This window comes from Gopherus flavomarginatus, chromosome 3 (assembly GCF_025201925.1).
Source record: "Gopherus flavomarginatus isolate rGopFla2 chromosome 3, rGopFla2.mat.asm, whole genome shotgun sequence".
In the NCBI taxonomy this organism is placed as follows: Eukaryota; Metazoa; Chordata; order Testudines; family Testudinidae; genus Gopherus; species Gopherus flavomarginatus.
In genome coordinates, this window is record NC_066619.1 from 104,726,982 (window position 1) to 104,742,190 (window position 15,209).

The 15,209-nt window shown below is 40.0% G+C and overlaps 1 protein-coding gene across 8 annotated transcripts in view; it reads right to left on the reverse strand.

The window, feature by feature from the left end:
- FOCAD (focadhesin) overlaps positions 1 to 15,209 on the reverse strand; it is a 210,354-nt gene that overhangs the window by 167,447 nt on the left and 27,698 nt on the right. For 6 of the 8 annotated variants that reach the window (XM_050944099.1, XM_050944101.1, XM_050944100.1 and 3 more), the window contains one exon: positions 6,123 to 6,224. In XM_050944099.1, coding sequence (XP_050800056.1) covers positions 6,123 to 6,224 — 102 coding nt within the window. Of the gene's footprint in view, positions 1 to 6,122; positions 6,225 to 15,209 lie in introns of those variants that run through there. The other 2 variants (XM_050944105.1, XM_050944104.1) reach the window with 1 other exon arrangement.

Sequence of the window (15,209 nt, forward strand, 5' to 3'; positions counted from 1 at the left end):
TTTTTTCCTCAACAATTTATAAATCTGTTTTCTGTGCTATATGTCATCATAGCTATTGTGGTACCAAATTATGCGGTATCTGGATAATGTTGTTCAGAAATAGTATTATAAAATCTTACTTTTCATCACTATAAATCAAACACAAAAGAACATTGTTTGAGAGCTACCACAGCAACAGCGATCAAAACAAAGTACTACTTCAACAAGAGTTGCTCCCTGGTGAAGAGTGTATCACTGTATTGTTTCATTGGATTCACTTTGCTAGAAACTCACAACTATACATTTAAAAAAAAATCCAATTGTTGATCCATTTATGACTCATTGTCTCAAAACTGGGAATCAGAATATTGGTTACACTGCCCGGATATTGTCAAAAAATTAAGTACCTCCAGAAACCTTTTATCTTCTCCCATTCGTGTCTCAAAAAAGTCAGTAATACATATAGATCACCATATTCTAGATCTATGATTTTATGCTATAAAAGCCTTTGGATAAAAAGTGGCAGGAAGAACAGGACAAATGGGTTCTTCTAAAGAATGCAGCTATTGTTAAAAAAAAAAAAAAATTAACCAGCTGTCACTTCATACTCCCATTCATCACACAACATACCTACTATACACCTAAATATATACTAAATACCATATAAAAGAAAGTGTTTCTGGCACCGTTCGATATCACTGCAAATGTTGTCATTGATTTCAGTGGGACAATCAGTGCCATAACAATTTTGCATTCAATCTAAATCCTACTAAAGTTAATCAGAATTTCTCCACTGACTTCCAAGGACTTTCAATCAGGATTCAATTCCCTGACAGGTTATGTAAAGCTATCTGTGGCTTTCCCCTTCTGCATACATTTTAAAATATGCTATTGTGATTTCAGTAATGGAAAATGCATGTATTATGACAGAACATATTCATTACTCAGGCATTACTCATTGGCTTCAGTGTGAGTTTTGCCTAAGTAAAGATTGTGAGATTGGGCCAAAAATGAAATACATTTTAAAATCACCTGTAGTTATCTGCAAAGAACAAATTTTTTTTAATTAATTATAAATCTCTAGCTCCGGCTCTAGGTGTTATTACAGTAGTTCAGAAAAATTCAAATAAAAACATTTCCATGAAAAACAGAAACAATGTAATGTCGAATTGTCACAATACCTCCCTGTTTTCTGAGCTCTAGGAATAACAAAAGTCATTAACATTTTAATAGATCAATATAAACTAAATTCCCAAACACTCATACAATCTCCTCCAGTCACACCACATAAAAAATAATAATAATACAACTAAAACAAAACACTAAGACCCCAATTCTGCAAACTCTTATTCATCCACTCAACTTTATATATGTGAGTAGTCCTGCTGACTTCAGTAAGTGTTTGCAAGATCACAGTTAAGGAAACAGACAGGCCTTATACCTTAAGAGTGAAATCCTAGTCCCACTGAAGTTAGTGGGAGTTTTGCCATAGACTTCAATGGGGTCAAGGTTTCACACTTTTTCTGCTGCCCATTCAACAAACAATTATATCACACCCACTTATGACAGGATTCTTTATGAACACTGAATTCCAGAATTTTAAGGTGACTGGAAGATCTGTCTTTTGAATATTTTGTTTTAGAATGAATCTACCTTTTTAATTTGACATCAACTTAAAACTCAAACTTCTGTTTGAAGATTCCTTAACTTCTATCATCACAAGTAACAGTTAAGCTCACTATAAAATAAAGAGAAATATATTTATCTTGAAAAATATTTCTCCTACCCTAGTTGTCTACTTTCTGAAACAGAGCACTATACAGGTCTGTTGCATCTGGCGCGCATTTAACATGCACAATTTCAGCTTTACATGGTCGGGGGGGGGGGAGGGAGTGCGAGCGATTCCACCAGCGTGAGACGTGAATCTGCTGTTCCCACTAAAATATTTGGCGGGGGGGGGGGGGGGGGGACTTGACAGCAACAGCATGTCTTTAGGCCTGTGATAAGGTTCTCCCCTATAATAACCCTGGAAGGTTGGCAAAAAAAGAACAAAAAAAAACAGTTAAAATAGTATACATGCCCCGGAGTGATTGTGAGATGGGAGAAGCGAATCTGCTGTTCCCACTACAGTACTGCTGTTCCCACTACAGTACTCAGTCCCCCTGGGCCTCTCATACTGATTGACACTCTACTGTACTTGTACTGTTTAAAGAGACAGTATGTATTTTTCATATAATATGGCCCCTAAACGCAAGCCACCTACTTCATCTGGTGCTCAAACTGGCTGTGTTGGTCTTATTGAGAGAAGGTATGTCCATCGCCAACGTGGTGTGTAAATACGGTCGCAATGAATCTAGCATCCGTTCCATCAAGATTCGAGAGACAGAAATTCATCAAGCCATGGCATCAAGTGCTCCAGTAACTGCTAAGGTGAGGAGCCAAGTGCATGATAAGACTTTAGTGAAGACTGAAAAGGCATTAAACTTATAGCTGGAAGACATGAACCATAAACGGGTGCCTATCAATGGCAACATGTTGTGAGAAAAGGCTCTTAGCATCTATGCGCTGTTCAAACCTCCCGCCGAAGAGGGACAGCCTTCTGATAAGAAGGAATTCAAAGCCAGCCAAGTTGGCTTAACAGTTTTAGGAACCGCTTCAACCTCAAAAACGTGCAGACTACTGGTGAAGCTGCATCTGCCAATGAGGACGCAGCAAAAGCCTACTCCAAACAATTAAAGAAAATCATAGAGGAAAAGGACTATCTTCCAGAACAAGTTTTTAATGCTGACGAAACTGGGCTCTTCTGGAAAAAAAACGCCCACCCGCACTTATATTTCGAAATCAGGAAGACAAGCCCCTGGGTTCAAGGCAGCTAAAGACCGTGTGACTGTGTTGCTTTGTGGCAGTGCGGTTGGGCATTTAATGAAGCTGGGCTTGCTTTATAGGGCTGCAAATCCCCGTCTCCTAAAAGGAAAGAACAAAAATCTCCTGCCTGTGTTCTGGCAATCAAATAAAAATGCTTGGGTGACAGCAGCATTACTTCTGGATTGGTTCCACAAGTGTTTCATTCTGGAGGTCAAGCAATATCTTGAAGAGAAAGGACTTTACTTTAAAGTGGTGCTGATCGTAGCAATGCTCCTGACCACCCTGTGGCACTTCGGTTTGCGCATAACGATGTTGAAGTGGTTTTTCTCCCCCCTAGTACCACCTCCATCCTCCAACCTCTCGACCAAGGCGTCATTAGCTGTTTCAAGGCCACGCACACGAGGTTTACCTTCTCATGGATCCTTACCACTATGGATGCTGATCCCAATGTTAATGTGATGGAGTGTCGGAAGTCCTTCAACATTGCTGACTGCATCACTTATATTAAACAGGCAGTGGATGCAATCAAGCCTGAAACAGTCAATGCATGTTGGCAAAACCTATGGGAAGACTGTGTGAATGATTTTAAGGGTTTCCCGATCATTGACAAAGAAGTGCAACTCATTGTTCAGGTGGCCAGGCAAGTGGGTGGTGATGGCTTCGTCGACATCCTCGAGGAAGAAACTGAGGAATTAATTGAGGGCCACAGAGAAATATTGACTGACAAAGAGTTAGAGGAACTAATAAAATCGTCTACAGAAGATGATGATGATGATGATGAACAGGAAGAGCCAGCAACTTGGAATCTTCATAAATTTTCTGAAGTGTTCCAAGCAGCAAAATACTTGAATGATTTAATTTCTGAATATGATCCTTCTATGGAAAGAAGCCTCAAAATTACACTTAGGGGAAGAGGAAGACTAATCATTGGAGTGTGTACAGTACAAGACTAGCAAGAATATCCAGGAAGACTGGTGACTGTTCAGGTTTACAGTACTGTACTGTTTTCATTTTTTATTCTTTCATTCTTCTCTATGTTGTCAAAAATACTGTAAAATTATATTTTGCATATGTAGTCTTTATTATATACTGTACTTTACATTGCTGTATACAATACATAGTACTGTACAGGGCTGTATACACAAAACTGTACTTTATGGGTGATTTAAGGGATTTTCAAGGGTCATTTTGACTATACGCGATTTTCGCTTTACCCACTGACTGCGGAACATAACCCCAGCTAAGATGCGACAGACCTGTATATATTTAGTTAGTTTCATTGTATTTCTACAGTCAGTTCCCCGTTTGTGACAGTCTTTCACAAAGCAACAGAGAAATGACATTTTTTAAAAGATAGGGAAATGTTTTATAAAACTACAAAAAATGGCCAATGGCTGTGGGGCTGGTATAATACTTGATAGTGCTTTAAACTCATTTTTCAAGATTGACAGTGTCCTTTTAGCTCTTCATGTATATGTAAATGGTATGGATCTGTTTTTCAACAGACAATTTTTATAAGAAGGCTTTGCAATTCAATTTTTTAAATAAAAAGCAAGCATCTTCAAAAGCCACCATTTAAAATCATTATGATTTAAACTTAACAGGAAAAATAGCTTATAGCTATGGTACTAGGTTGCTGCACAATCCCAGAAAAAAAGATCCCATTTTACCTGCAATGAAGTCATGTTGTATAAAAGATATTCATGGACCTTGTCATTAGACAAACTGTGCTGTTATACAGCATTAGCCATTAAAATATCACCAATTGCCAAATTATCACACAGTGACATTTGAGATTAACACAGTTTCCCCAGTCACGTATTAGCAGGCACTCTCATACCTCTGTGGTAATGCTTTGCAAATGTTGACTTTTAAACAGCCTTCTGTTCAACATAGTCTTTCCCAAAAGAACAAAAAAATAGTAGTAAGAAAAAAAAATCAGCAGAAAACTCCTAGAAACACATGAATTGCCACACCAGAACACATCAATTGTCCATCTATTCCAGTATCCTGTCTAACAGCAACAGTACCAGATGCCTCACAGGAAAGTACCTGAAACCCACCATGGACAATAATAGAGTAATCTGCCCATATGTATTCATGTCTCATTATTAGGCAGTTGGCCTGAGGGTTAATACTCCTACTTTTTACTTAGTTATCTAATATAGAGGATTTTCTCATTGCCCGTGTAAATAGCTACTCTTTTTCTAAGTCTTTCTGAACTCTTGGACTCAATGACGATGTCATAGACAGCAAGTTCCACAGATTCATTACGTGTTGTGTAAAATAAAAATATAATTTCTATTATCAGATTTAAATGTGAATGAACTGAACATCCTCCTGTGCTTGTGTTATGAGAAAGGTACATAGGAACATCTGATTTACCATCTCTATATCATTCACTATTTCATATAACAGATGTCCCCACTTGCCTCCTTTCTAAACTAAGCAGTCCCAATCCTCCTAAATACAAATTTTGTACCCATTCAAAAGCCAACTGGCCAATTAACATAGGGAAATAATTTTATGGTTGGTTTAATGAACTATTAGTTTTTCCACTAACATCCTCACTGTGGTAAATTTTCTGCCTGAGCTAGACCATTTCTGTGACAATCATCCAAAGTTATCCTTAACATTTGGTTTCCATTATTACATGGTCTGCAACAGAAGTGAATTAAATTTTTTAACTCAAAGTTTTCATCCAACAACGACCTTTTTTCAGAAACTACATTTTTCATGAAAAATTTGTGAAGGTATCACCTAAAACATTAAAATTATCATCAAAAATTCAGATACCATTTGCACAGCATTTTGAATAACTTTTACAATAACTATTTTGATTACAAAATTTAGCAATTTTAGATATTTAGAAATTTTCCAACACTCAGAAACAAAAAACTCTGAAAGATAATTTTTGGCTAAAAAATAACCATTTTTCAATCAGTTCTAGCTGACAGTTATGTACTATTCAAAGAAATCTAAGGGCATGTCTACAGAGCAAAACCTGCAGCTGTCCCAGACCAGCCAACTCAGGCTCGCAGGACTGTTTCATTGCTGTGTAAAATTCCAGCCTCAAGCTGGAGCCTGGGCTCTAGGAACCCTCCACCCCACAGGGTTTTTCTTTGCTGTGTAGACATACCCTAAGAAGTTTTTGTTGTTCTTTTTTAAAAACATACAATCAGGTACTTTACCCTGTCACTTCAGCAAGCACTTCTTTGTGGAATTAGTACACAGTTCTACAGATATAAACAAACAATTGAACTGTATTTGTTTTTTACCTCTCTGGACATTGCTTGAAAAATACTGTTATCTGCTGCAAGAGAATTGGCCAGCAATCAGGTCTGTTTTCTAGTACAGTGATTAGTGGATGAGGAGGATACCTGAAACACAGAGAAATCATATTTGGATCTGTAATGCAGGTGGCAAATGTGAGGTAACCATCTTCAAGATAACATCTGTAGATGTACAAAATGTTAACTCCTGCCTTTACCAACTTCCTTCACGAGTTTCATCAAGATACTATGCACCGAACTAGTATGTTTCTTGGGATCCCCTGGAAACAACATTCAAATAAGTGTTTATTAGGTACAGATTTAGCCAAAAAAAAATTTCCACAGAGTGCTTATAGTTAAATTAATATGCCCATAAATAGGTGCCTAAATATCAGGTAATTTATTTAAATACAGACAGAGGGGGAGATTTTCAGAAACACACTGGTATGTTAGGTGCCTAACACTCATTGATTTTCAGTGGGAGTTGGATGTTTATCTGCCCTTTGTGTCTTTGAAAGTCACCCTCCACAGTACTATCTTTAGGATCTCATATTTTAAATTTTTTGTCTTTATTGTCATAGAGCACCTTTCATAGTTAAGGGATTCATAAAGACTGTTTAAAGCAATGGACTTGGATACCAGAAATGCACCAACTAATTAACCCATAAAAGGAGCCATTATCTGCTCAACAATAAGCATGTCACATACCACAGGATATCCTAACATATTTTATTCCCAAGTAAAACAAAGGCACTCACAACTTATTAGGGTGGGTGGGTATTAAACCTCTCCCCAGTTAAGGGGAGGCCTCCCCAAAATTAAGGTAATAGCCCAAAATACTCTGAAATGCTCCAGGTACCTCAATAAGCTACAAATGACAAGACTAATTATTAAAGAAGAAAACATAAATCACTTAACACAAATAGGTGCGGGTCATGTGCTTTATACCTCCTCTCCTGTCTTTTTTGTTGCTGTTGTCGCCTTTGAACAATTTAAATAATCCAAAGATTTTTTCCCCCTATTACTTTACCAGTTGTACCCAGACAAACATTCTGATCTGCACATCACCCAGCTCTTTGGAGTCTTTAAACCACAGATACATCTCTTCAGCGGGAGAGGCTGCCAACAGTAGCTGGTCCACTGAAGCAGAAGTTGCAGCTTCTCAGACCTGGTCTTTAAAGTCTGCCACCACTTTTGCTGTTTGACATATTACAAAACCAGAGGGCTATTGGTGTATTAATACTTTTCTTCATTCTTCAGCCCACGACAGGGTCAGTTATAGCTTTGATAGACGGAGAGTAAATGATTTTACAGCCACCCTTTCCCAACAACAACAACAAAAAAAAACAGAGCCCACCTGAGAACCTAAGCTTCCCGAAGGTGGCTAGCCCTTGACAAGACTCTTTGGCAGAAGTGTTTGCTTTTTTGGAGGTGGGTCTTCTCCTACTGCAGGTTGCATGTATTCTGTCTCCAGTCAGTTTGGAACAGAAGTAGTTCCTCATGCAGCTGTCTCTATGGAGTCACTCCTGTACTGGTTCTGTCGTTGGTCTGCTCCACTTCTTTCTCCTCCTCCCATTACTAGCTTCCATTAACTCAGTTCCCCAAGGGCCATTCATGCACTACCACCATCCTAACCCACTTCCACGCTCTCCTCTTTATTCCACGTGCTCCGCGCATGCTGAAGTGTTCCCCACACCAAGAAAGGGGATTTTTATTGTGGTCCAAGGCCAGCACACATCACTAACCAGCTTGGAATTAGAAATCAAAGAGATCAGCTTTCATCTCCATGAAGAAGTGAGTCCAGCAGAGAGGCCTGCATACCATGATCAGTATGAGTTCTCTTGTACCCACTCTCGGACTACACACAAGGAAATGAGTATGGAAACAACTATCAAGGTAGATATCAGCCTAACTGCCATATAGTGACTGAAGAGGATACCAAGAGAGGAACATGAGTGCCAAGGTGTTATTACATTTCATTAAAATACCAGAGTCTGGATTGCTAGTGTAGCTACTAAGCCATATGTACACAGCCAAGAGGTTGCAACTGTTTCGTTCTGATGCAGCCCTTTGCCACCTCCAGAATAAATTATTGCACTACACCGGGATATATCAACATCAGATAAGTTTTGTGCCACTCCACGTGGCACATTTCTCACCAGGGAAAAATGGCTTTAATCTCCAATCCCTCCCCCTGTCCACACACCTTTCTTCCTAAGCAGTGGAAAGGTGTGTGGACAGGGGGAGGGATCGGAGATTAAAGCCTATCCCTTGCACCCTGCAGAAGCAAAATCAAAACCAGCTTGGGTGAGCACTGGGAGCCTGGATAAGCCAGTGGGGACAAACATTACTGGAGGGAGGGTGGAAAAATGTGGTATGGGAGCTAGTTTGTGGAGAGTGGAAAGGAATGGGTGAGCCTAAACATGAAACCCACTTGGGGAATTTTGGTGGTGGGGAGCCTGTTATAATGACAGTTGTTGGAAGTGGGGTGCAGCTCCTCAGTCCTGCCCCTGCTCACCACTACCTGTCCCTTCTGCTCTTAACCAGCCCTGTCCAGTTTTTGTTCCCTCTGCCTGCCCTTGTTCCTTCCACCGTGCTCTCACCAGGCCCCATTTTGCTCCTCATCCTCTGCAAACAAGACTGGTGCCATCGCTGCCTCATTCAATAGGATGCCTGGGGGCCAGCAAGGGGCACATTCAGAGCACAGGACAGTCTCCCTGACCTCAGGATTGATATCTAATGCCATTTTCCCCCCAGTGACCAAGAAGGGAAGTCACAGGAAAAGTCCTGCTGGATACATGAGATTTAAACAGGGTTGCAGGAATAAACTAGAAGCAGGGAATGCACATCCAATGCATGGCACTTATCAGTCCTGATGGGACTATATCTTAAATCTGGAAATTTGCAACTGGTACAGAATTCTGCCCTCAGTTTGTTAAACAGTGTTTCTTTTCACAAGCACATCAAGTCTATGCTCCAACATCTGCACTGGCTGCCAGTTGTTTCTAGGTGGATCTCAGAGTGCTGGTTTGCTCTATAAAGCACTAAATAACCTGAGACCTATCAAGCTAAGAGGCCATCTCTCTGCCCAAGACATAATGCATGCCATAATCATAGTCAGTAGGAGTGCCTGACCTGGAGTTCCATTACACTTTTGAATTCACTAGCCAACCCCCTTTCCACATAATAGCCCAAATTTTCTCTAACCTTCTGGGTATGACGCCAGGCCCATCTTCCCTCTCTGGCCCATAAGGAGACTAGTGATGGGCAAGGCTGGCTAGCAGTGCATGGTGGACTCTGATGGAGACACTGTTAGGAAATTTGAATTAAGTTATATTTCTGTTGTTGCCAAGGTATTTGATAGAGTCTGTTTACCAGGATATTTGATGGCGTCTGTATTCTTTTTTTTAAAATAAAGATTGTTAGGAGAGCCCAAGCCTGAGATGGTCTCTCATTGTAAAATACTAAGAATATAAACAAATTCAGACATTTTTACATTATTTCACATTACACAGAAATGTTTATGGCCTGACTTTCAGCAGTGCTGAGTAATCCCAGCTCCAAATGCAGCCAACGGTATCTGCAGGAGTTCTGCACTTTGAAAAAACAAGCTATTAGTTCTTTTCTTTATTATACATCATAGTTTGACTAAATAGTATGAAGGTGCCTTCAGGCTGTCAATTAACTAGTGAGACCATACCCATCTGCTGTAAATATGACCCTGAATACAAAAATACCATGCCCAGTAACACATTTCTGAAAAATAAACTAAAAGATACATTTTTTTTAAAAAAACAAAAGAAGGTGCTCCATATTATGGTACTTTATTCTCTCTGACCTTATTAGAATACCAGGTAACTGACTGGATTTCAGTTTACTTAAGGAGTAATAAATGTCACCATTATCCAAATGAAATGTCTGACGGGTTACACAAGGTGACTGCAGAAAGATCTTTCATACCTAATGTTCCTTGTTTCTTTAGGAGCTTGTCAGAGGAAAGCTAACAGCCAAGAAAATTGCAAATATTATTGACTCTACTCTAGTAAGAGACTATAGTGGAACATGACCCACTGAACTCTGCAGGCTTGGAGTTCACCTCAGACTGCATAGCTGCAGGGTTTTTAAGATCTGCAATATCCTACTCTTAATAAAAATTCTATGGCATATATAGTGAAAGCAAGTTCCAGTGTATTGTCTCTTGCCAAGAAAATGGATCCTGATTTGACTTGTGAGCACTATTTGCTATAGAAGAGTGTTTGTGATGTAGCTGTATAAATGTCAGAGTAATAATTTTATCAGCATCATAAATTATTTTGTTAACATTCTTTAAGGCACCCTCGAAAAGTTAGTGCTTGCCTGCTTCTGCAGATATAGATAGATAGAATCAGGCAGCTGAGTCTGAGAGGACATGTTAAAAAAACAAATAATAAAAGTGTAAGGAGGCTGCAATACCCTCTATTATATTTGGACATAAAGACAATTTTGCTCTTTAAACAAATAGGATGGGCTTCTCTGGAAAAAATTAGGATTGCAGATAGTAACTTGTTGCTATTTTATCTCTATATACAGAAACTTTATCTAAATACCACTTAACTCTGAAATATACAGTATGTGGCACAGGTACAACCACTACTGGACTATTGCATTCACCTGTCCTCGATTCAAGAAGGATGTTGAAAAATTGGATTGGGGTCAGAAAAGAGCCACAAGAACGAGCAAAGGATTGGAAAACATGCCTTACAGAGAGCACAGACCCTGTACACTTTGCACGCCAGTAACCTTTGCTGTTCTATTGCCCTGAGTTCAGCTGTAAAAATAGAGCAGGCTCAAGAAATAATCAACAGTGACAAGTCTCTTTGGAGCAAGGAAGCTCATGTTAAAAAGAGCACGACAATTCCACCACCTGGTCTCAAGATTCTCATCTTGCTCAATAATACAGGAAACTTAGAACTGGACAGTGTACAGGAGAGCAAACCAAAAACATCGAAGGTTCTATTGCTACAGTGTGTTAGGAAAACCTAGGACTTGCAGCCAGCACACTAAGACAGTTAGTGTGTTAAATCTGGAGGAGAAAGTTAAATCTGGAGGAGAAACTCAATAACTAAAACAGAGGGATTTTAGTCCTGCTTTAACTGCAACACCCAATACAACTTTATTTTAAAGTTGCTACCCATGCATCCCTAATTCATCTTAGAGTGTACTTACGCATCCACTACTTATTTTGATTTGATTTACTGTTAGTTTTGTAATTTTGTAAACATGAGGACAAATGAAATTTAACGAGCAGATAGGAGTCATGTGGAACCAAAAGTCAGGAGATGGGTGCATAACTGGCTGGATAACCGTACTCAGAGAGTAGTTATTAATGGCTCCCAATCCTGCCGGAAAGGTATAACAAGTGGGGTTCCGCAGGGGTCTGTTTTGGGACCGGCTCTGTTCAATATCTTCATATTGACAGCTGTCCAAATGTCAAGCTGGCTGATGTGATGGGATATTTGTAGGATGTTCAGAGAATTCCTATTGATATGGATGTAATGAAAAATGACCAACTGTGCATGCCCAGCTCAGGTTTGGCCCCCGATTGTTAGGGACCTAATAGAAGTAAAGGGCAGAACTCCACCCTCTCCCTTCCTCACCTGTGACTGTTTCCTATACACACACATCCCTGTGCATACCCACAATACATCCATCCTGTCTAACTCCTTTCTTTCTGCACTCCATTTTAGTGAAGCTCTTTGGTCCCAGTAACTTCCTTACATGGATTGGGAGTGTAAAGTATAGTGCTGAAATGCAAGTTTCCAAAGGGTAGTGTGAAAGGCGAGTTGGAAATTAATTCCCTATACTGGCATTAATCAGACAGGATCACAGACCTGGGAATATGAGATGGCCCTCTCACTGTCAGATTAGGTATATGATTTACATATGATGTGGAGACTCTGAAAAGGCAGGGCTGTGTACATTCTGGCCTAACACAGCTGTATATTCAATGGTATTTTAAATACATTTTCTTCTAATTAGGTAAAATAATTAGCCTTCATTAAGTTCCTGATCTAGCTTCTACCAGGCCTTGTTTCTATATTGAAGTCAATGGGGCCCTCAAGGACTAATGGTATGCCAGGCATCAGGTTCTAAAGTTAAGCTGGTTTCAAGTCAGAACACAACAAACATTTTAAATTTAGAAGGATTCTGATTCTGTGTGCTCTTAAAGGTCAGACATCTGGACCAAATTTCACCATATTGACCATAGTATTTTATTCTGTTTTTAATCAGATTGATTTTAAATTGAACATGAAAAAATTCAGCCCTAAAGAATTCAACTTGGAAAAAGTTATAAATAGTAGAAAAGAAGGGTTTGGGATAGAAATCTCTTTTCAACCTTAAATTCAGCTTTGCTAATATTGTGCTGTAACATCTGCACTTTAACTGGAAAAATGAAAATGCTATGTTCTTGATTCTATTGGCAAGAACCTATGATAAGGAAAGACATGCAACCAGATCCAACTATCCAAGTGTAAATACATTCATCTAAAGGCAATCAAAAAAGATTAGTCTTATGGTAGGCAACAATGAAATCTAAAGTTATCTGTAACCTTTAGGTCACCTCAACCTTTTTGTTACATCTCTGAACATAGGAGAGCTACAATTCAATTTACATCATAAATTTAGTGACGGACAGATTGCTTTTTCTGTACAAGGAAACAATGTCGCATTCACCATGCATTTATATGTATGCAGCTGTGACCCTGACTCTTTCAGAAACACGGCACAGCACTTTACTACATCAAATATGCATTTTAAAAGCATTTTTCTACCTGCTCTGAATTTTTATTTCAGACTGCCAATTGGAAGCAAAAGAGACATTTGGGAAGGGTGGGAGAACATTTTAACACAATAAAAACAAAAATGGTGAATAGTTATAGAAAATACAGAATAGTCAAATCATTCACTGAAAAGAAATTAAGGAGGTTAATGAGGAAAAAATAACATTTCAGAAAGTACTGACACACCCAACTATAAATATGCTCTTTTGTTGTTTCCACCCCAGGCTTTTTAAGATAAATTGCAAAAGCGACATTGATCTCAAAATTTTATAGCCAATTTCTTTCCTCTATTCTGTTGCCTTTGCTGCTGAAATTCTGTTCCACTTAATTTTAAAATAATCTTTATGAACACCCTTACTATTACTGCACTTTTCCCAGTCTCAAAAGGTTTAGCAGAGATCTAGTGAAATATAAATCAAACAGAATAAACCCACAATGGAAAAGAAATTATTTAGTGGTCAGAAAACTACACTGTATACATACATCCAAGATAGGCTATATAACCTCAAGCCGGTGAGCTATCTGGTTGCAACACGAGATGCACAATATATAAAGCTTGATATACTTTCAAAATGTGTTATTACCACAGGTGTTCTCTCAATCCCAAGAATAATAAAATTACTCTTAAATACACCCTTCACGCATTTATATAGCCTAGCCTTATCACATAGGTTAACAATACAGAAATACAAATTGTTCATTTCCATAACAAAACATGAAACACTTAAAATGTTGTTGTAAGCTATTCCAAAGAATATATATCTGAGAAATATATCTTTTCCATGTATCTAACGCCCCATTACATCTTTATTTGTGAATGTTTCACTGTAAGTGCAAATGTATACCAGAATCCATCTAAATCAGTGGTCACCAACTAGTCCATCGCAATCAACTGGTCGATCCTGGAGACTCTCCCAGTCGATCCTGATCTCTGGTGGTGCAGTGGGGCTGCTGCTAAGGCAGGCCCCCTGCCTGGCCCGGCCCCACGCTGCACCCAGAAGCAGCCAGCACGCCCCCATGGCCCTAGGAAAGGGGGGGGCAGAGGTCTTCATGCACTGGTCCTGTCTGCAAGCACCGCCCCCGCAACTCCCACTGGCCGGGAATGGGGAACTGTGGCCAATGGGAGCTGCGGGGGCGATGCCTGCAGAGACGGGCAGTGCACAGACCCAGGTTCTCCCCTGCACCCCAAGAGGCCACAGGGGGACGTTGGCCCCTTCCCAGAGCAGCGTGGGACTGGGGCAGGCAGGGAGCCTGCCTTAGCCCCACGGCACCGCTGACCGGGAGTTGCCCGAGATAAGTGCCACACAGCATAAGCCCTCACTCCAACCCCCCTCCCTTCCTTACCCATACCTCCTGCCCCAGCCCTGACCCCCCTCAGAGCCAGCACCATGTACCCCCTCCTACACCCCAACACTCTGCCCCAGCCCAGAGTCCTCTCCTGCACCCAATCTCCCTCCCAGAGCTTGCACACCTCACCCTCTTCTGCACCACAACCCCATGACCCAGCCCAGAGCCTGCACCCACTCTCAAACCTCAACTCTCTGTCCCAGCACAGTGAAAGTGAGTGAGGGTAGGGGAGAGCGAGCGATAGGGGCGGGAGATGGAGTGAGCAGGGCAGGGTCTCGTGGAAGGAGCAGGGTAGATCCTGGGTTACCCTTAAATTCAAAAAGTGATCTTAGGGGTAAAAATGTTGGAGACCACTGATCTAAATTGACAACGTCTACAACGCTGCCCCAAAAAATCCTCACCAGCCACTAAAACGCATCCATTCAGGCCTGAGTTAACACATAGGTTTTGCAATATGATGTGAAAGTCATCAAAACCAGGCTCTCTTCCAGAATTGAAGGCCCTCCATGGGTAATGCCTGATCCCAGACCATGGACATGCCCATCTAGGACATCCAACTCAAGTGCCAAAGCCGATTCCAATTTATGAACTGTTGAACAGTGCTGAGCATCCCGAAGCGCCAACTGATTTTAAAGTCAAAACGTACTTAAGGATTTTAAATATGGACTATGAACTTTAAGCACATTTTTAAAAACAATGAATAAAAAAATCTTTGGTTTGGTCTTTATTCATCCTCAGAAGGACTTCATTGATCAAAGAGACTAGTGAAGTCTACATACTCATGTTTAAAACCATACTGAAAAGGGTCAAGAAACTCCTAACTACCAGAAGGAAGGATAGGGTATAAGAATCTATGTACTTATATACTATCATGGAGATCAAATGAACACCTCATATGCATCTGTCAGAATATAGATGTTAAGGA